At 34.6% G+C, this 21,271-nt stretch overlaps 1 protein-coding gene across 1 annotated transcript; it reads left to right on the top strand.

Moving 5' to 3' along the window:
* Window positions 1-15,459: 15,459 nt before the first annotated feature.
* LOC125825188 (uncharacterized) lies at window positions 15,460-17,085 on the top strand. The gene has a single exon (XM_049504520.1). It carries the CDS (start codon window positions 15,460-15,462, stop codon window positions 17,083-17,085), a length of 1,626 nt encoding a protein of 541 aa, XP_049360477.1.
* Window positions 17,086-21,271: the final 4,186 nt, after the last annotated feature.

Below are 21,271 nucleotides of genomic sequence, written 5' to 3'. Positions count from 1 at the left end.
CCCGATAATGGTATATAGAAATATGTCGATTGAATTTCATGCATTAGATTACTGTAAATGCATGTAAATACCTCTAACTCTAAATACTAAATTAACTAAGAGAATTGAAATTTAAAGTCAAAAGAAATCTTAAAAATTGTCAATAACTGATCAAACAGAATGAATAAATATATTTCTCGATAAAACTTGCTAACAAAGCAAAATAGATGTACATTTATCAATTCAGCCAAAATGTGTAACTTTGTAGTCTGATTTTATAGCTATTTCTTTTATAATAATAACATATCTCGTGAAATCCGTCTAGGGAATGTAGGGTGTGCACAAACCTTACCTCAATTCAGAAGACCCTCAACTTGAGTCGAGTATAGCAAATCAGAGCAAATATGAAAAAGAAAAATGACAGTGAAGAAAATATAATATAATATAACAACTATTGCGAAAACAGTATCAATGACAAAAAAAAGTGAAATAATCGAAACATCATAAAAACAATTGGTGGTAGAAAACAAAAGCAAGACAGTACAAGAATAAAAAGTACTTCTACGACAGACACCACTAAGCCTAAATCCTTCAGAAAGCAAGAGAACACTCCACTACAACTTTCTACCTGTATGGCGATCTCCATGCTTTAGCATTTTCTGTAATTGATGAAATTAGATTTTTTTTTCTTATGAGCTTTGAAAGGCGAATTAGCTTGTGTATTTGTCAATAATAATTTTACCTCATGCACATGATATTTATAAGCCAAAGTTTGCCTAGAATTCTGTAGAAAGCTCAAAAGTTATGTTGGAGAATGGAGAGACATAAAGTTTGCCTAGAATTCTGTAGAAAGCTCAAAAGTTGTGTTGGAGAATGGAGAGACATTCTTAAAATGCCTTTTAAAACACATTTTCATTTTTAGTATTTAATATAAAATAATATGATGCAATTATTATTTAATATTTAATTGGTTAGATATTTTATAACATTTTGAATTAAGATAGGGGCAAAATAATATTTCAACTTTTACTTTTGTGGCTTCCCACTTTTAGTATAATACTAGTTCTGGATACATGCATTGCACGTGTAATCCATACTAATCCTTCGCAAGAACAATTAAATTATAAGTCAGTTTTTTGACAACCTTATTATCCATAAATTGCGAAGACTTGATTATTATGTAGTTGGAATAAAACAAAATAATGTCATATCACTAAATTATTGAACAATTATAAAGGAGACGATAGTTGTCGCATGCCTTTGATCTTGGATTGGATAGAAGTCGAGGTTAAAATTTGTGAAGATAGAATGTTCTTAATCTAATAGGACTTATAATTATGTATTAGAGATCCAAAATCAATAGATGATTTTTCTCGTTCCTTTATGACTTATTTGCATATATCGAAAATTAAATATTATTGAATTAATCCCCTTTTTAAAGGTATCCAACGTAGAGAAGTCAAAAGGCAAATTATAGAGGCAAGATCATTTCTAAGAAATGATCATTATCAACAAATTAGAGATATTATCAAAGAAAACAAAGTCATAAAGCTTCGACATTCATGATCATTTTGAAATATGTACATAGTGATATCTGCAAGATTCCTACACAATTGTACTTTAAAATGTAACGATTAGTAGAAAAAAATCAAGAGAGGTTATATATAACACAAATACAATTTACGAAATTAATTGAACCAACTTTTCTATGCTTACCTCCTAGAGATAGCTAAATAAGAAGACGATAAATATTGCTACACTATTGAGTATTACTGAGATACCAAAAGCTTGAGAAACTATATGTGACGACAATATTATTAGCATTCCAAACAAAATTATCTTATAGAAGCACAACATAAAAAGCACAATAATTTTTTTTAGAAATAATAACTAAATGACTCATATTTAAACATGAAAGGCTGAATTTTTGTTACATACCGGTAAGTTTACACCTACAATATATTATATTATTTCATCCAAATAGTGAGAATTAGTTATATGCTAAATGTTCATTTATATAAGATAAATTCATCATTAATTTATGCTAATTAATTTACACCTACGATCATTTGGAAGTGTTTAGTGCACTATGTATATGCCATTTTTAATGCACCTTGATAAATTACTGTATCTGTATGTTTTATTAATCTACTTACTGTACCGGTATGTATCTCATTTTTAAGATTGATATAAAAATTAATTAGTTAATAAAACATTCTATGCAATAAGCAAACATTTACCCCAAAAGATAGTAGAACTTGAAAATGAATGTAACTTGTCAAATCACAACCAAAATACAAGCAGCAGCCCTGAGACACACAAGTACTTTATTTAGACACTACATTTTGTCCTTATTCATTCATGCATAATAATAATATAACAAGAAATAATTGAAATCATGCTCCCTTCTTCTAGTCCAGGTGACACAGTAATTTTCCCTTCAAACATGTTTGACCCTTCACTTTTACGTGCAATTGGCTTTCCCCAATCAAAATCATACTTATAAAAATTGAATCGCGGAGAGTTGTGCAGCATAAAGTAATTACTTGGCAAATCACCCAATTTTGTTACCTCAGGATCCTTCATCCAATTCTCGTATATGCACTTAAACCTTTCATGATCATAAGAAGCAATCATCTCATTTATTTGTAAAGCAGCCCATTCGAAACAGGAGGTCATACTAATAACGTTTTATGAAATGAGTATTAATATAAAATAGTGAGAAAATAATAAGTGTGGTAATTTTTTTCTACCTGTTCTGACCTTTTGTGTTTGTTAAATATATTATTATATATATACACTTGACTCCAAGAATATAGTATGGACATCTGTATTAAAAGAAATATTGCATATATATACTTGTCACCAAGAATATTATATGAACATCTATTTTACAAGAAATATTGCATGTATATACTTGACACCAAGAATTATTGATTTATATAAGTCTGTAATTTATTTTGTGCTCAAATAACAATTGTGATTTTATTGTAAGTTTATTAACTACCAACTAAAGTTTAAAATTTACCATTAGCTTCTTAAAAGAAATTGATTTTAAACTATAAAATGCACCTCTTAGTTGATATGTTTTCGTCTTATTTTTAAGATTTGTTAGTAATATCGCATTTTATTCATCATTACATGCATATATTCATAAAATTTTAATCATTTTTGTTCGGATATGGTAGCATATATTGAGCATTTTAATATTGTAAATTTTTTTAAAAAAAAAAATCTTATTTTCTTTATTTTGTATTTAAATAAATTTTGATACACATTTCTTTTTACCTTATATAGATTTTTTTTTACCTTCATTCATTGCTTTTTCTCTTTTATTTTTCTATTGATTTTATTTACTTTTTTTATTTTCTTTGTCTTTCGTTTTGATTTGATTTCAAATTTAATTCCAAATGTCTTTTTTATAAATTAAGTTAATTTTGAGAGGATATCAAAATAATTGAAGAAAATCAAATAAAACCTAAAAAAATTAAAACGTTAAAATTAAAGGACACTTTTAAATTATTTTTTTTAAAAAAATACACATAGTTTTTAAAAATAAATTAAAAGTGAAAAGTTAATAAATTAATTAAAAAAATGTTTAAAGTGAGAAAGAAATTCAAATAATTTTTTTCAAGAAAGAAATAAAAATAATTTAATATATATAAGTTTTAATATCAATAAATATGTGTACTAACTAATTATAAAGTTACCAATATTTGTACAATCATCACTTGTCTTTAAGAGGGTATGCACACGCTCTATGCCATGTCAGCGTTTGTGGTGTACTTATTTCATTTTAAATTAGTTTGGGGGGGGGGGGGGGGGTGTAATATGACTCTAGTTAAGTTTAGGTGTGTCTCTTAGGGGTGTGCATCGGTTCGGTTCAATTCGGTTTTATGTATTATTGGTTCGGTTTATCGATTTTCGGTTTTTAAGTACGCTAAACAAATAATGAACCAATAAGATAATTTTTTATTGATTTTTGGCTTATCGGTTTTGTTCCTTAACGGTTCGGTTTTCGATTTAACCAATAAAAAATGCTTATAAAACAAATATATGACTTCTCTAATAAATTTGACATGATAAAATAATAATGTAAATTTACAAAAGCTCATAAAATAGAAATAATAATAACAAACATGAAAAGAACTATACATGTATAACACAAAGAGAAATTAAGAGGAATACGGTTCTTACTTTAGGTTTTAACGATTTGTATAATGTAAAGTTGTGAACTCAAAGTCACAACGAAATATGAATTGATGGCTAAATGACAAAGACATAACTATTAAGATATTGAGACTAATATTTACTAATATGTATGTATATGTAAAAGTAGTAAATTGCTATAGTCTTAACTCTTAATGGGTTATCGGTTTACCCAATAACCCAATATTGAAAACCAATACCGAATCGATAACCCGATAATTTTTTTTATAAAACCATTAAGAAACCGTTAACCCAATAACCCAATAGCAATAAACCAATAACACTTTTTTCGGTTCAGTTTTTCCACACCCCTAGTGTCTCTGGAATTTCGATCATAACCTAGAGGGGTACTTGTATCTTATCCCCAAAAAAAAGAGTAAATATAAGAATAATAATGTTGGTTTATGATAATCGTCAGAATATAAATGAGGCAACAAAATAGATAGCCACATAAGAAATGATACTATAATTAACTAAAAAATATTTCATTTCTCAATTATTACAATGATCTCTATTTTAAATAAGATAAAAGAATTATTATATTTTCTATCCAAAATATTCTTTTCAATTTTTTCAATACATGAGATCTTTTAACAATATGTATACATTTATATATATCTTTAGAAGAAAATGTGAGCTCCAAGTGTTTTCTTTATGACCTTATGATCGAGACGATCTTGACCAAATAAAGTATAGATTAAAAGAGTACCAAAGAAGAAGAAGAAAGAAGAAAAGATGGGTGGTTGGCTGCAAATCAAGAAATTTAAGGGTAGCGAAATGTCAATCTAGCAAAGAATTGCTCTCTTTTCTTTTAAGATCCAACATTATTAAGCAAACCGTACAAGCTTTCATAATAATTGACAAAGTGATTATGAAATATACTCCTATAAGTCAAGTTGGTTCAACAACACACGGTCTCAAGGAGTTAAAATTCGTAGCAAAATTATAAAATGAATATAATAAAGACAAGTGTGCAGAAATCAAGGAAAATAATATCAATTTAAGAAAATGAATATAATTTCTCCGTTTCTATTTATATGTCACTATTTTAGATTTCACGTTGTTAAGAAACTAGATAAGTTTATTTATCATTCTATCCTTATTTAGTGATCTCTTGAAGTCAAGTTTTCAATAAATGAATATAAATTAATTTGTTTTGATTAATTAAATTGACCAATGAACATGAATTAATCATTTAGTTTTCTTGTGTTGGTCAAGTTCATATTTTCAATCCTAATAACTCTCAATGGTAAAACAGGAAAAATAGTGTCATTTATACATTAATTTTATGAAGTGACAAGTACTATTAGAGAACATCTATTTTTAGTAAGGACGACATATAAATAGGAATATAATTTATGTTGAATTGAAAACTACAATACAAAAGAATAAAAGAGTTTGATTTGAACGAGTTTCACTTAAAGTTTACTCTAAAACAAAAGAATTTCAGACTTTCAGTTGATGAGAGTTGTGCTTAAATAGAAGGGCAGTTGTTGGAATGTATGCGTCCACTAGTTATAATAGGACCAGGTGCTTAACACAGTTAAGATGAACAGAAGGTAAATACTGAAAGTAAAGATAGCACACACAATTTTACATGGAAACCTCCTTGCTCAAGGAAGTAAAACCACGACTTGTCTCACAGGCAAACTGTTTTTACTAATCTTCACAAGAAAAAGTAAAACACAGTTTACAACACACACGAGATTAACTTCCTAATCTCTATTTTGAGTAATACAACTATCACTTAATGAGCTAAAGCAATGCCTGAATTGCCCACTATACTAACCCAAATGATTAACATAGACTTTTAACGTAAGATGCAAAGTTGTTCTCAACTATGCTCCTACACTGATTCACCCAAGGTTTGAAACGTTTCTAACACTTGTGAAACGAATCTTACAATGTAAGCACAAATACAAGCAATCAAAATAACAGTTGATTAAGGAAGCAATTCGTCAGTCTATGAGGTCCCTTGCTGTTTTGTTGAAGCTTGAATATTCTCTCTTTGAATGAATAAGTGGATTTGTTGTTTATCATGTTGACTATATCAACCTTAAAGAGTTAATGACCGTTGGTCAAAACAACCTCGTCCATTCTAATTAGTGTGGTACACTGGCAACCTCACCAACTTCTGACGCGACATCTTTCCAGTTGTATAGCACACAGACCTAGACGAGCATACTCTGTAGAGGACCGGGTCCCTGCATTTTTTAGGAAATCATCAAAACATCTGAGAACAGTAAGACTTATCATTTTCCCTTTTTTGATGATGACAAACAAACATTATGCTACCTCCCTCACATGAATCTATCATTCATTCAAAATGCACTAGTTCCCCCTATCAGTAATATTCCTCCTGTCAATGATAGTCCATCCTTTTTCTTCCACTAGACTCTAATTTCACAGCAGTCATAATCTATTCCCCCTTTTGACATCATTGAAAAGGAGTAGCAGTAAATGTTGACACCTAATTTTGGCCCTCAACAATATAAATTAGTCATCGAGCTTCTTAAATTTTCAACGATTTGAAATAATTGACTTTATAAAAATCAAAAATATTTTCCAAGTCAGTTTAAGTAATTTTGTCATTTTTATATAAAAAAAAAATTAAAAAAAAGAATTTATATATTAATTTTGTATGTATTTACTACATTTTATAAATATTTGAAAATCATCTCAAAAAGATTTTGCTTAAATAAATATTTGGTTAATTAGTTTAATTATTCAATAGTTTATATTTTTGAGTTAATTATTTTATTTTTATTAAGAGTAAGAAGCTCATTAGTTAATTAATGATTCATCCTATTTAAATTTTAGCCGAATTTGCCAATCAACTCAATTCGGTTAACTTCTTAAATCTAATTGACTATCATTTCAATCCATTTGGCCAAACCTTTTATTACAAATCTAACCCATTTTGCCTCCAATCTTGAATCTAATTTGGGCCAATTCCAAAATCCCAAATTCCAGCAGCCCACTATACAATGCCCAGCCCACAACAACACCAAAACGACCCGATCGACCCCATCGTTCTTCTTCTCCAACGCGTGCAACCAGTACCCGATCGACCCTTATACGTTTTCTTCTTCTTCTTCCAGCGAGAACAGCACGCAACCCCTATGCGCGTCTTCTTCTTCTTCTTCCCCGCTCTAGTATGCCCAGAAATATAGCAGCAATAGCCATACCATACGACCCCACCCCGTTCTTCTTCTCTAGACGCAACCCAGAAAATTCCAGCAAATTCGGAAATCTCGTCCAACTACCCTGCAAAACCCATAACCCTAGTGAACTAATCGATCAAATCGTTGTTCCCTTCCCCCAATTTTCAAAGATCTTGAAATCTCTTTCACTGTTTCCTTTGGAAACAAAGAAAAGAATTCAAAGTTTTTAATTTTGCTCAATCGATTCCCCCCCCCCCCAAAATTGCTCCATTTTTTCCTATAAACAGTTCTCTCCCTCAGTGATTAGGGAGAGAGGTTAAAAAAAAGATTGGATTTTGCGGACCATATACGAAAAAATAGCTTACAAGCGATTTTTTGGAGTTTAATCGTGAAGCAATAGTTATTTTACACTCGAAAATTTCAAACGGTTCTCTAATCCTGGTTCTGAGAAAATCTCTGTTTGTAGTCGGTTTTGAACTTCTCGGCTTGCTATTAGTATTTGAATCTTGTGCTAGAAGAATCACTATCCAAAGCTTGTCATCCCGGAACGCTGCTTCAGAGAAGGTAATCTCACCCCTCCCTTGCATTCTGTTTCTATATAGTATGTGTTATGCGTCCAATATTTAACAGATTTCTGTTGTTAAGAGTAGTTGGCTTCTTCGCTTAGTCTTTTCTTTCAGTTTCGTCTTTTCTGTGATTATTTCTAGGTTGTAAGCATGAGTCAAGCATTAGTGAAGCTACTTTGATATTATATGTTGATCGTAATGTTCACGAATTCGAATTTGTATCCATATAAATAGTTGAATCTCTGCCTCGCTTAGCTCGAAGTGATTTGTTGTTCATTTGGTTTCAATTTGAATATGATGTTGTATAAGTTCTATTTCTTCATTGCTTACTTGTAGTCTTGGTTGTCTTCCCTGTCATTTTGATTCACCTTTATAGATTCTCGTTCATGTTAGCTTAATCTCGTAGAGTTGATTTCGGTTCTCACATAGCTTGAATGATATCCATGTTTATTTTGGCTTTAACTCATGATATTAATTTGATTTACAACCTTGCTGTCAAGTTTTCTCATTCTTTTCTTTTCACCTTTGTTTGTGTGCGAGTAAGTCGAAAGAAGAATTGGTTTACTTCAAAACTATTTTTTGTGTTTTAAGAGCTCTTGGTTGTTTTTTTTCCCTTTTCTAGTCATCCTAAGCTTGTTCCTCGGTTTATTTTTTTAGATCATTCTTGTTTAAGTTTTAATTTGGCTAAGCTGGACTTACTCATGATTTGCTCTATTTTTTAGCCATCTTCATGACTAGTATTGGATAGAACTTAGTTGTTTTTTTTTCTAGTGCTATATTTATTGGATTTCTTCATGTTGAGTATTGGATGTGTTCTTCTCTTGGATTTTATTTCGCTTTGTCACTGTATTCTTGCACTTAGTTCATATATCAGTAATGGTGTAGGAATTTTGCCAACTCCTTGTTAATTAGTCTTTTAGTGGAAGTATAGATTGGAAGTCAGGATCATTGATACTGATATATTCGCTTACTCTACAGTTGCATTATTGTGTTATGGTTGCATTTTGTCTCTTATGAAAAATGTTAAATTCGTTAAATCGTTGGTTTATTGTTGGTAAACAATATCTTTGGTAGGATATTTGATATATACTTGAATCTAGTATGTATGAGTTTGATGTTGGGATTTTGTTTCTTAGCTCTATATCTAAAGTCTTGTTCTTTAAATTTATGTATTTATTATCATATGCTTCTTTCCCTTAATTAATCTGTTCATTGAACTAAATATTATTACCATTTATTTACAAGCTAGCAAATGCTCAAAAATGTCGATTTGCTCACATACTTACATTATCTAGAAATGCTAATATATTGGGTTGTCTTCATTATTATTAGCCTATTACATTTTTTTTTCTCTTTAAAAGATTTGATTGTTGATATGTCACATGCTTTAGAGAGTAATATTAATCGTCTTCTTATTATTATTTTTTCCTCCACAAATGCTAATTTATTTTTTCATTTGTTCTTTTGACATGTGATACCAATTCGAGTTCACTTTGGACTCATTCCTTGCAATTCTTTGAGTCGTAGTCCGTCTTTGAGTCAGCCACATATGTAATCAAAACCCAAGGAATAAGCTGATTACAGGTTCTGGAAAGCCCCAAAAGGGGTTGTATGCATTCTATATACACTGGTATACAACAATAGTATGCATGATATACAAGGCTAGGGACTAATATACAGGCCAAAAATGCGAAAATACAAAGCTGAGGTAAAATACAGGTGTTCGGAAGTAGGAGATACATGGAAAGAGCTGTTATACATGCCGATATACACTGATATACAGAAAATGTATACAAAAACGGGAATTTGGTTAAGACCAAAATTTGCAGCAAAATTGGCCCAAGAAGGTGCCAAATTTCATCATCTCTTTTACTCCTTTAATTGCTTTGATTATGCTTTTACTTATTTCATTTAACTCTAACCATAATTTATTTTAATTAACTTAATTAGATTCCCTAGAAGATGAGTTATTTTCTTAGTGTTGGTTTGCTTTAAATTTCTTTTTGTGTTGTGGTCATTATCTTATTAATCAAATATCGATCAAATTTTATATCTTTAATTAAGTTAAATCGTTGTTCTTAAAAAGATTTGTTATTTAACGCTTTTCACTCAAATCACGTTTTTACTCATTTTAAAATGTTTTATGTTTAAGTATTTTTCTCAAATAAACTTGAAAAATGTTAGTCAACTTTTTCAAACAATTAAAAAAAATATATACTTGATCATTTTTCTCAAAAAGGTTAGTCGAAACTTTTATTCTTCAATTAATTTTAAATGGTTTCAATGCTCAAACCAATTTGGTTTAAATATTTATTTTTAAAATAAAAATAAAAATGAGTCAAATAAATTCTAATTAATCTAGTTTTTTTTTAATTAAAATTCTAATCAGTTGTATTTCAAGTCAAGTGTTTCATTTTGGATCCCTTTCTCTATAATAATAATAATAATAATAATAATAAAATATTTTCTCAAAGTTAATCAAATATTTATAAATTATTAGTTTATGTTAAAACACTTTTTTTTTCTTTCTAAAAATAGTCAAAACATATTTTACCCAAGTTGTAGGACAACCGCGTGTTAGCGGGCGCTTCAAATGCCTTAAAAACCTTCTTGAAGCGTAAATAAGAACCTCTTACCTATTTTCTCTAAATTTTTAAAGACTTAATTTGTTAGAGCCTTTTTAAATTATAAGTTTTTTTAGTTTCTTTAAAAAAATTAAGGGGCGACTCTTTTCTAAGTATTTTTCTCAAATTGTTTTATACTTAGAGCATTTCAAAAAGTGATTTTTCTAGAAATAGTCAAATTACGGCATAACAGAAATGACGACTTTGCTGGGGAAGTAATAGGTTCTAACCACAACAGACTTATGTTAATTATTAAGGTTTTAACATATGCTTACTTGTTTGCTTTATTTTACATGCCTAATGCTTCATTTTTCATGCTTATGTGATATAAACTGCTTATTTGTTATTGTTTATCTAAAATGTTTATTTATTACTGCTTTATATATAATGTATATTTGTTACTGCTTTATAAACTGTCATTCCGTTCATACTTCTTCCAATTCTGGAAAATTCACACAATCACATGTACACGCGAGGTGTGTTTTGCGTACCCGCAAATTTCTTTCAAAATCTCAAAAGTTAGGAGAGTTGGCATATGCGTGGGGTGTCCGGATCTTTTTTCGTATGACCGCGTAACCTCCTCACTCGAGTTGCCCACTCGGGAACCTTATGTCTAGTAAGTCAAATCTTAGAAGACATAAGATAGAGCTACGCCACCCCTCAATTTAAGTCATGCATGCATACACCTTAGGTGGATCAATCCCGGGTATCGATTCCACATTTAAGAAAATCCACCCTTAAGTCGACGGGTTTCACAACCCAATGACCAACAAGCATGTTTTGTGCAACGTGATAATGATAGACGGATCCAAGCCTAATTTTGATATAGTGAGTTTGAAAATTATGTGTTCATTCTTGTTATTTTTTTTAGGATGGATTCAGTCCCCCAAGTGCCCAAAATTAGGATGGTCGAGGGTTTTCCACGCAAATTGAAGACCTGGTGGGAAAATTTCACTCCAAGTGAAAAACTAGCAATTGCAAGAAGGTTGGGGTGCCTCACTATGCTATTCAAGGTTAACCTGGACAAACATGTGATTAGAGCATTGGTTCAGTTTTGGGATCCAGACCGTGTTGTGTTCGCCTTCAAATACTTTGAACTAACACCTACATTGGAGGAAATTTGTTATTTCACCAATTTGAAGTATCGAGGAAGAGGTCAAATTATTCCACACAGTCAATTAGGGAAGAAATTTCTTTGCTACTTAGGACTGAAAAATGAAAAGAACCTTCGATGCATCGAACATAATTGGGTTTCTTTAGATTACTTATATGAAAGGTATGGACGCTTGGATAGTTACAAAGTGTTCATGAAAGGATTCTCTTGCACTCATGGTCATTGGCAAACTAGACGTCCTATCACATTTGTTGTGGCTTTACTAGGAACTTTAGTGTTTCCACGAGAACATGGTCATATTAGCACCTGCATATGTTTTGTGGCTCGAGTACTTTTTGAAGATGTTAATGGCGAAGAACTCACTCTGGTTCCCATGATTTTAGCAGAAATATTTTGAGCTCTTGGGAAATGCAAAAGAGGGGAAGCAAACTTCTTTGAAGGTTGCAATCTTCTTTTACAAATGTGGACAATGAAACATTTTCACCAGCGTAAAAATATGGATGGCATATGCTTTAGTAACATAAATCATATTGATAGTTTTTACGATAGGACGAGAAGGTTTGTGTCTCCGGTTGGTACTGATGACTGGTATGGATATCTGGCCTCCCGCACTAGTGACCAAATTCAATGGAAATATCCATTGCTCTCATGTTCCGCTGCCTATATATGATGTAGGAGGCTTTACTATATCGAGCTTATTGGGTTGAAAGGTCTCCAACCATATTCTCCGGTGTGCGTGCTTCAACAGTTTGGTCAAACACAAGTAATCCCTCTTCGGGCAAACATAAGGGTTTCTGAAATTTCCTTCGAACCAAACTTTGAAGTCCCTAGATCCAGAGAGATTATTCATGAATGGAACAATATTTTCACGATAGACATAGGAAATAGGCTAGAAAGAGAAATTCCAGAATATCAAGTGTGGCTTCGAGAAGATCGTCATAGCATGAGTCCAGAAGGCGAACAAGGTTTTGAGGATATTGGGATGACGATTTGGATAAGACATTCTTATCTTGGAACCAAAGTGGTCACTCCTAAAATGTGGGGTCAAATGGAAACTATAATGCAATATTTGGACAATGCGGGAGCAGGGCCTAGCAACGTGGGAGCGTCAATTTCACTTCCTCCACCAACGTGATTGATAACAAATTTAGTCCGAGTCTTAGATTTGTCTTTATATTGTGTCATCTTTTATGTATTTTAGTTTATTCTCTCTTTGCTGTACCATTTTATTGGTATTTAATGAATATTTGGTCTTTGTTTTCCAAACTCGAGTTGTCATAAATTAATGGCTTGGATCAATCTATCATATTCACGTTATGTTTGATGTTTAGGCCTACCTTTGGCATAAAAATGTCACAAATCTAGGGCGCGATATAAACTGTTTGTGTGTTGCTTGATATTTTTGTTTTGTGTTGTGATGTGTCATTTTGTCTAAAGCAGAATTAATCCACTCTTTTTTTAGAGCACCTTAAGCATATATTAAAATTCACAACAACAAAGTCCGTCCAAATTACTTCTGAAGTGTTGTTCAAGTTTCTCAGAAATATATAAACCGTCTACTCTAAAAATCTCCTAAGTTTTTATTCGTCCATCATAAGAAAGTTGATTTGCTAGAATGTCTGGAAAAAGTGTCAACGCACCAATCCCACCCATTACTTTGGTTAGTAATGAAATAACTGAAGAATCAATGTTCAAAAAATTTATCGAGACTAAAGAGAGGATAGCTGCAGTCAAAAGGAGACTTGCAATATTGGACCAAACTGAATGGATGCTACGAGAGATCATTATTGAGGTTGACATGGAAATAGCCTCGGTGAAAAGAAAGATTGCAAAAATTGATCAAGAGATAATTAATATCACTAAAGCGTCTGCAAAGATCCTTGAAATTGAAGGGGACATTAAGAAACTAAATTTTGGGAACGCTTCCTCCATGAGGGGAAATGGTAAAACAAAAGAAGGTTCAGATGACGAGAGCACTGGATCGTCACCCTACAATTGAAGCGGAAGGAAAGAAGCTTTGGGTAGATTTAGGTTCATGTAGCGCATTTCTCAAGTTTGTTATTTTGTTTTTAAAATTTTTATTGTAGTCAAGAACTACGCGAGACTTGAGCCCATAAGGGGTATATAGGAATCTCTTTTAGAGTCTAGTCTCTCTATCAATTTTGGGAAGGGTACGTTTAAGTTATCTTATGTAATTCGAACTACGTCGTGCCTGAATTCCCTTGGGGGATACGTAGGCAGCCTACTTAAGGTTCGGTCCCTATCTTTTCAATTTTTATTCTCCTTTTTTAGTGAATGATTCTGAAGAGTTCCACATACAAAAGCATATGAGTGGAAGAAATTAGCAAGATTCTATGCTAGTCGACCTTTCAATTCAATTACAAAAAGATTTCTTTCCATTTGAGTCCTCCCATTCACCCGTAATATTTTCGTGGATTAATCTTTTTGAAGCAAAATGACACTTGTGTGTTTATTTTTATGTCATATTATTTGCATATCTCGTTAAAAACAAAAACTAACACCTATGTCTTTTGAGTTGTTCTTCTCTACAGGTAAAGACTGATCTATGTTGAAATCAAACTGGCCGACCATCCCTACTTTACAAGATCCAAAGCAATTACACCATCCTTCCCTGATCATTTTTTGGATAAAGGCAAAAGCAAAATGACGGGTACTTCTGAAGAAACAGGAATAGTGGATGTGACCATCAGAAATGTTGAACTCACTGATCAGAGTGAGTTGATCTCTCAGTTAATGCAACGAATTGCAGACATGCAAGAAGAGCTTCAACATACCAAAGATCTGGCCAAACTGGCCATTGCATCGAATGAACCTCCCCACGAAACTAGAAGACCTCCTTCTCATTTTCCATCACTAAGTTCTTCATTACCCAACTATTTTCCTACGTATACCACATAACCTATCACTTCCACCCCTAACCCTCATACTATCAACTTAACTGTATCCAACGCTCCTTATGTCAGCATTTCTTACCAAACACCACCACCACCACAAAATCAGAACCAAACACCTAACACTAATCACTCCCAAAACTTCATGCCAACCTATCAAATCCCACCCCCAGTCTCCAGTAATCCATGTGTTTTGCCTAGCCAACCTGCATACCCTTCCATAACATTCCAAACTCCACCAGCTTATACAATCCCTGAACCATCTCCTAGCTTTCCCGTTCAACCGAAGTTGGATCACTATGAAGAAATGGAGAATGAGTGGAGGTTGAGAGAAGAAAAACGTGAACAAGAAATGAATGTTATGAAGGATGCCATCTCCGAAGCAGTAAAAAGTGTCCAATCTTCGAGGAAAATAACAGGACCTGAGTATGAGGACTTTTGCATGCACCCTAACTTGGAAATACCCGAAGGTTGTAAAATTCCAAAATTTGAAACCTTCAATGGTATTGGCAATCCCATGGCTCACCTACGAGCTTATTATGACAAACTCGTAGGTATCAGGAAAAATGATGCACTAATTATGAGGTTGTTTAGTCGAAGCCTCAGTGGGGAGGCGTTAGAATGGTTCACATCACAAGAACTCCGTCAGTGGTCTACATGGGGGCTTATGCCAAAGATATTTTGGAAAGATTCCAGTTTAATGTCGAAGTTGTCCCTGACAAATACTATTTGGAAAAAATCAAGCAAAAGACCACGGAGGACTATCGTGAATATGTGTGCCGTTGGAGGAAAGAAGTTGTAAAGGTACAACCTGTGATAACTGAAAGGAAAATAACCTATGTTTTTATTCGAGCTCAAGAGCCCTAGTATTATGAAAGGATGTTGCCCATGATGGGACAGAAGTTTTCGGAGCTGATCAAAACGGGAGAAGCCATAGAGGATGGCCTTAAGTCTGGAAAGGTTACAAGTTTCACTGCTTTGCAGGTCGCCAACAAATCCTCACCATCCATGGCCACAGGATTCGCTAGGAAAAAGAAAGATGACGTGTCTGCTGTATCTTTTAGCCCAAGGCCAAGGCCGCAAAGGTATTTTGGGTCTGGTTCTGCCATTGGAAACTCCAACCGATTCCCCACATCAAATATGTACCCACCATCTCCACAAGCTCCAATCCCAATCTACTATGCACAACAGAACTACCAAGCACCACCGCCTATCTACCAAAATCAACCACCAACCTACCAAAATATACTACCAAATCACCAAGCCAATGCAAACAATCTACCCCGCCCTAACCTCGAAAAAAAGCCTCCCAGGGTTTTCACTCCTTTGGCAGAAACACGTACCCAACTCTTTGAGCGTCTACGAGCGGCAGTATTGATCCAACCAGTAGACTCAAGAACAATTAATCCCACAACAAAGTTCTTCGGAGCGGATCAACGTTGTGCGTACCATTTTGGAGGGGCAGGACATGATACAGAAGAACGTATCAATCTGAAACATAAGAATCAAGACTTGATCGATAACAGATTCATCACTCTCCAAGCCCCTGCCCCCAATGTGAACCTTAACCCATTACCGAATCATGGAGGAGCTACTATCAACATGATTGAAAGAGACGAATATTGGTTTGCTAATGGAACTATCGGTGAAGCAAATGTCTACTCACTTATACCAACATTGGCCTCATTAACCATAAAGGCCCGTCCAGAGTTTGTTGTAATAACTGCACCTCATCAGGCATTTGCTTTGGCAAAGGAAAGAAGCAACGAGAAGCCCAAAGAAAAGTTTGTTGTCCAGGCGGCTACTGCTCAAGGGATGACACGTTCTGGAAGATGTTATGTTCCGGAAGAGTTAGCTCAGGAAACACGAAGAAAGGAGAACCAAAAAAGGCCAATCACAGAAGGTGAGGCCGAAGAATTTTGGCAAAGAATGCAGCCTAAGGAGTACTCCATTGTCAAGCATTTGGAGAAGACTCCAGCTCAAATTTATGTTTGGGCTTTATTAATGAGTTATGAGTACCATCGAAAACCACTGTTGAAGGTACTTGATGAAGCGTATGTACCGACGAGAACAAGTGGTGAGAATCTGGCCACTATGGTTAGTCATGTCATTAGGAGTCACCAGATCTCTTTTCAAGAAGAGGAGTTACCAATCGAAGGAGTGATGCACAACCATGCCTTGTATATCACCGTCAAATGCAGGGACAGGTTTGTAGCGCGAGTATTGATTGATAATGTCTCAGGACTCAATATCTGCCCATTATCAACCCTTACTCAGCTAAATTATGATGTAGGGAAAAATTTTCAAAGTCGCATGAATGTAAGGGAGTTTGATGGTTCGCAAAGAGAGACCATGGGGAAAGTATACTTGTGTATCCAAATGGGGCCTACAGAATTTATAACTGTGTTCCAGGTGATGGGTATATCTACACGCTACAACTTATTGCTAGGAAGACCATGGATCCATGCTGTTGGAGCAGTCCCATCCACATTGCATCAACTTTTGAAGTTCATCTGAGAGGATCATGAAATCGTCATCCATGGTGAAAGGAGTGATCGTAGTTACCCTGGTTTCTCAACTCCAGTTATTGAAGAGTCTTCTCAGGGTACTGACTTTCACATGGTGGAGATAATGAATGTTGCTTTTAAAGATACGACACCGCAAGTACCAATGCCACCAGTGTATAAAATGCTAGCCACGACTATGCTGAGAAGTGGTTTCGAGCCTGGGCATAGGTTAGGCACGAATTTGGATGGCATATCTGAACCTCTTTCTATCCCACTTCAAATTTTCCGCATCGGAGTCGGTTATACCCTAACAGAGAAAGAATTGTTCAAAGCAGAAACAATGAGGAAGCATGACTGTGATATACCGAAGCCTATTCCAGTATTGTACCAGTCATTTGTTGCTAAAGCTGTAGAGCCTGAGATTGATGGTCTAGTGGAAGGGATGGGAAGATTGTTTGATGAAGAAGATTGTGCTGTGATCTCGGCAGAATGCACCACAACACCCACCATCCGAGATGCCGAACCTACAGAGATGCTACAGAATTGGATGGGCACTCCACTTATGATACATCGAATGGCTTGGTAGACAAAGACAAGATTTGAAGTTTTATTTTTTTTGAAAATCGATGTTGTTCGGACGAGGCCCGAAACCACCATTTATGTCACTTTTTTTTCATCGTAATGTTTAAAAAGGAAATGACTCATGAGTCATGACCAAAGTTTGTATGCCTTTTTAAAATTCCAATGAAAGCCTCGTTTATTATAAATTGATTATCTTGTCATTGCGAATTATTCTCCAATAAATACATTTAAACTCTTTATATCTAACATGGTTGATTTGTTATTCTTTTCAGTAAAAATAAATCTAAACCTACCAATGTCATGACATGACACGAACACGGCGAACCAAGTAAGGTCGATGAAGATGAATGTGAAAAATATGATGAGGAAACTATGATGCCTGAACACCTTACCGAGGACTTGAGGCAACTTTAAGACGATAAAAAGCCCAACCTGGATGAAACAGAGACAGTAAACCTGGGAGATGACTAGTCGGTCAGAGAAACCCGAGTTAGTGTCCATTTGGCAGCAACAAAAAAAGAAGAATTGGTCAAGCTGCTCAGACAATACATCGATGTGTTTGCCTGGTCTTATGATGATATGCCAGGGTTAAGCACTGATATTGTTTCCCATAAGCTGCCTATCAATTCAGAGTACTATCCAGTAAAGCAGAAAACCAGAAAGTTCAAGCTCGATCTTAGTTTAAGGATAAAAGAGGAGGTCATGAAGAAGATAAAATCAAAAGTCGTTGAAGTGACCAAGTATCCCACTTGGCTGGCTAACATTGTTCCAGTGGCGAAAAAAGATGGAAAAATTAGGATATGTGTGGATTATCGGGATCTCAACAAAGCGAGTCCAAAAGATAATTTCCCCTTGCCGAATATCCACATACTCATCGATAATTGTGCTAAGCATGAGCCGTAATCTTTTGTGGATTGCTTTGCGGGATACCACCAGATTCTAATGGATGAAGAAGATGCAGAAAAAACAGCATTTATGTCTACCATTATCGAGTGATGTCGTTCAGCCTCAAGAATGCTGGAGCCACTTACATAAGAGTTATGACCACCATTTTCCATGATATGATCCACAAAGAAATTGAGGTATATGTGGGCGATGTCATCATAAAATCCCACGAGAGTTCGAATCACCTGACACACTTGGAAAAGTTCTTTAACAGGTTACGTAGGTATGATTTGAAGTTGAACCCAGCCAAATGTGCATTTGGAGTACCTGCAGGGAAGTTACTCGGATTCATAGTTAGCAGAAGAGGTATCGAGCTTGATCCTTCCAAGATCAAGACAACTTAAGATTTACCTCCTCCAAAGACTAAGAAGGAAGTAATGAGTTTTCTTGGGAGACTGAATTACATCAGTCAATTCATAGCTCAATCAATGGTGATATGTGAGCCTATATTCAAGTTACTACGAAAAGATACACCAACCAAATGGACCGAAAAAGGTCAGAAGGCTTTTGACACCATCAAGAGTTACCTTCCGAATCCACCAGTATTGGTGCCACCACGTGCAGGCAGTCCTTTGCTATTGTATTTATCCATCTCTGATAATGCGTTCGGGTGTGTGTTGGGACAACATGATGAGACCGGAAGAAAGGAGAGAGTTATATACTATTTGAGTAAAAAGTTCACATCCTATAAGGCTCGTTACACCCTCTTAGAGAGAACTTGTTATGCCTTGACTTGGGTTGCTCAGAAATTGAGACATTATTTGTCGGCTTATACAACACATCTCATTTCGAAGATGGACCTGCTCAAGTACTTATTTCAGAAAGCAATGCCCACTGGAAAGTTAGAAAAGTGGCAAATGTTGTTGAGTGAGTTCGACATTGTGTACATGACTCAGAAAGCAATCAAGGGGCAGGCCTTGGCAGATCTGAAAACCCAGTAGATGAAGGATATGAACCACTTATAACATATTTCCCTGATGAAGAAGTATTGTTTGTAAGGGAAGACATATCAGAATCATATCCTAGGTGGAGAATGTTCTTTCATGGAGCAGTGAACTCTATAGGATCAGAAATTGGAGCAGTGTTGATATTTGAATCGGGGAAACATTATCCAGCAACAGCTAAGCTTAGATTCCGATGCACTAATAACATGGCTGAGTACGAAGCATGTATTCTTGGCATTAGAATGGCTCTTGACATGAATGTTCAAGAATTACTAATAATTGGTGATTCGGACTTGTTGATTCATCAAGTTCAAGGAGAATGGGTTGTGAAAAATCCTAAAATCTCAACTTACATACAATTGATACGAAGATTATGCAAAAGATTTAGGAAGACCGAGTTCAGACACACGCCGAGAATACAGAACGAGCTTGTTGATGCCCTTGCAACCATATCATCCATGATACAACACCCAGAAAAGAGTTATATCGATCCCTTGAGATAGTTTTAAAAGAACAACCAGCACATTGTTCACATGTGGAAGCAGAATGGGATGGGAATCCATGGTATATCGATGTGAAAAATTACTTAGAAGCTGGCGAATATCCAAAAAAAGAAACAAGTATTCAGAAGAAAAAAAATCCGAAAAATGGCAAACAACTTCTTTTTGAATGGAGAGGTCTTTTATAGGACTCCTAATCTAGGGTTACTAAGATGTGTGGATGTTGCAGAAGCTACGAGATTGCTTGAAGAAGTGCATGCTAGAGTGTGTGGGATGCACATGAATGGGTTTACAATAGCAAAGAAAATCTTAAGGGCGAGATACTTTTGGATGACTATGGAAATTAATTGTGGTCGATTTGTCCAAAAGTGTCATAAATGCCAGGTACATGGAGATATGATCAAAGTATCTCCCCACGAGCTCAATGCGATAAGTTCCCCTTGGGCATTTACAGCTTGGGGCATGGATGTTATTGGACCGATTGAGCCTACCGCCTCCAATGGTCATAGGTTCATTTTGGTTGCCATTGATTACTTTACAAGGTGGGTCGAAGTTGCTTCCTACAAAGCTGTGACAAAGAAAGTTGTGGCCGATTTAGTTCGCAACAATTTGATATATAGTTTTGGAGTTCCTGAGTCTATCATCCCAGACAATGGAGCAAATCTGAATAGTCACTTGATGAAAGAGATATGTGAACAATTCAAAATTACCCACTGCAACTCAACTGCATATCGTCCTCAAATGAATGGAGCTATGGAAGTTTCTAATAAGAACATAAAGAGGATACTGAGAAAGATGATCGACAACTACAAATGTTGGCATGAAAATTTGCCTTATGCTTTGCTAGGTTATCGCACCACAATCCGAACCTCAACTGGAGCAACTCTTTACCTATTGGTATACGGAACAGAAGCAGTGATACCAGCTGAAGTTGAGATACCATCTTTAAGGATTATTCAGGAAGCTGGATTGAGCGATGCCGAATGGGTTCGTGATCGATGTGAGCAGTTAAAGTTAATTGATGAGAAAAAAATGAGTGTTGTTTGTGATGGCCAGTTATATCAACAAAGAATGATTCGCACTTTCAACAAGAAAGTAAGAGTTCGAACATTTAAGGTAGGCCAATTGGTGTTGAACGCATTTTCCCTCATCATGACGAATACAAAGGGAAGTTTGCACCTAATTGGCAAGGACCGTATGTTTTCCACAAAGTATTATCAAGAGG

This window comes from Solanum verrucosum, unplaced genomic scaffold (genome assembly GCF_900185275.1).
Source record: "Solanum verrucosum unplaced genomic scaffold, falcon-dt-bn FXZP01000113.1, whole genome shotgun sequence".
Taxonomy (NCBI): Eukaryota; Viridiplantae; Streptophyta; class Magnoliopsida; order Solanales; family Solanaceae; genus Solanum; species Solanum verrucosum.
The sequence above is the reverse complement of the archived record's forward strand: the minus strand, read 5'-3'. Positions and strand labels throughout refer to the sequence as shown.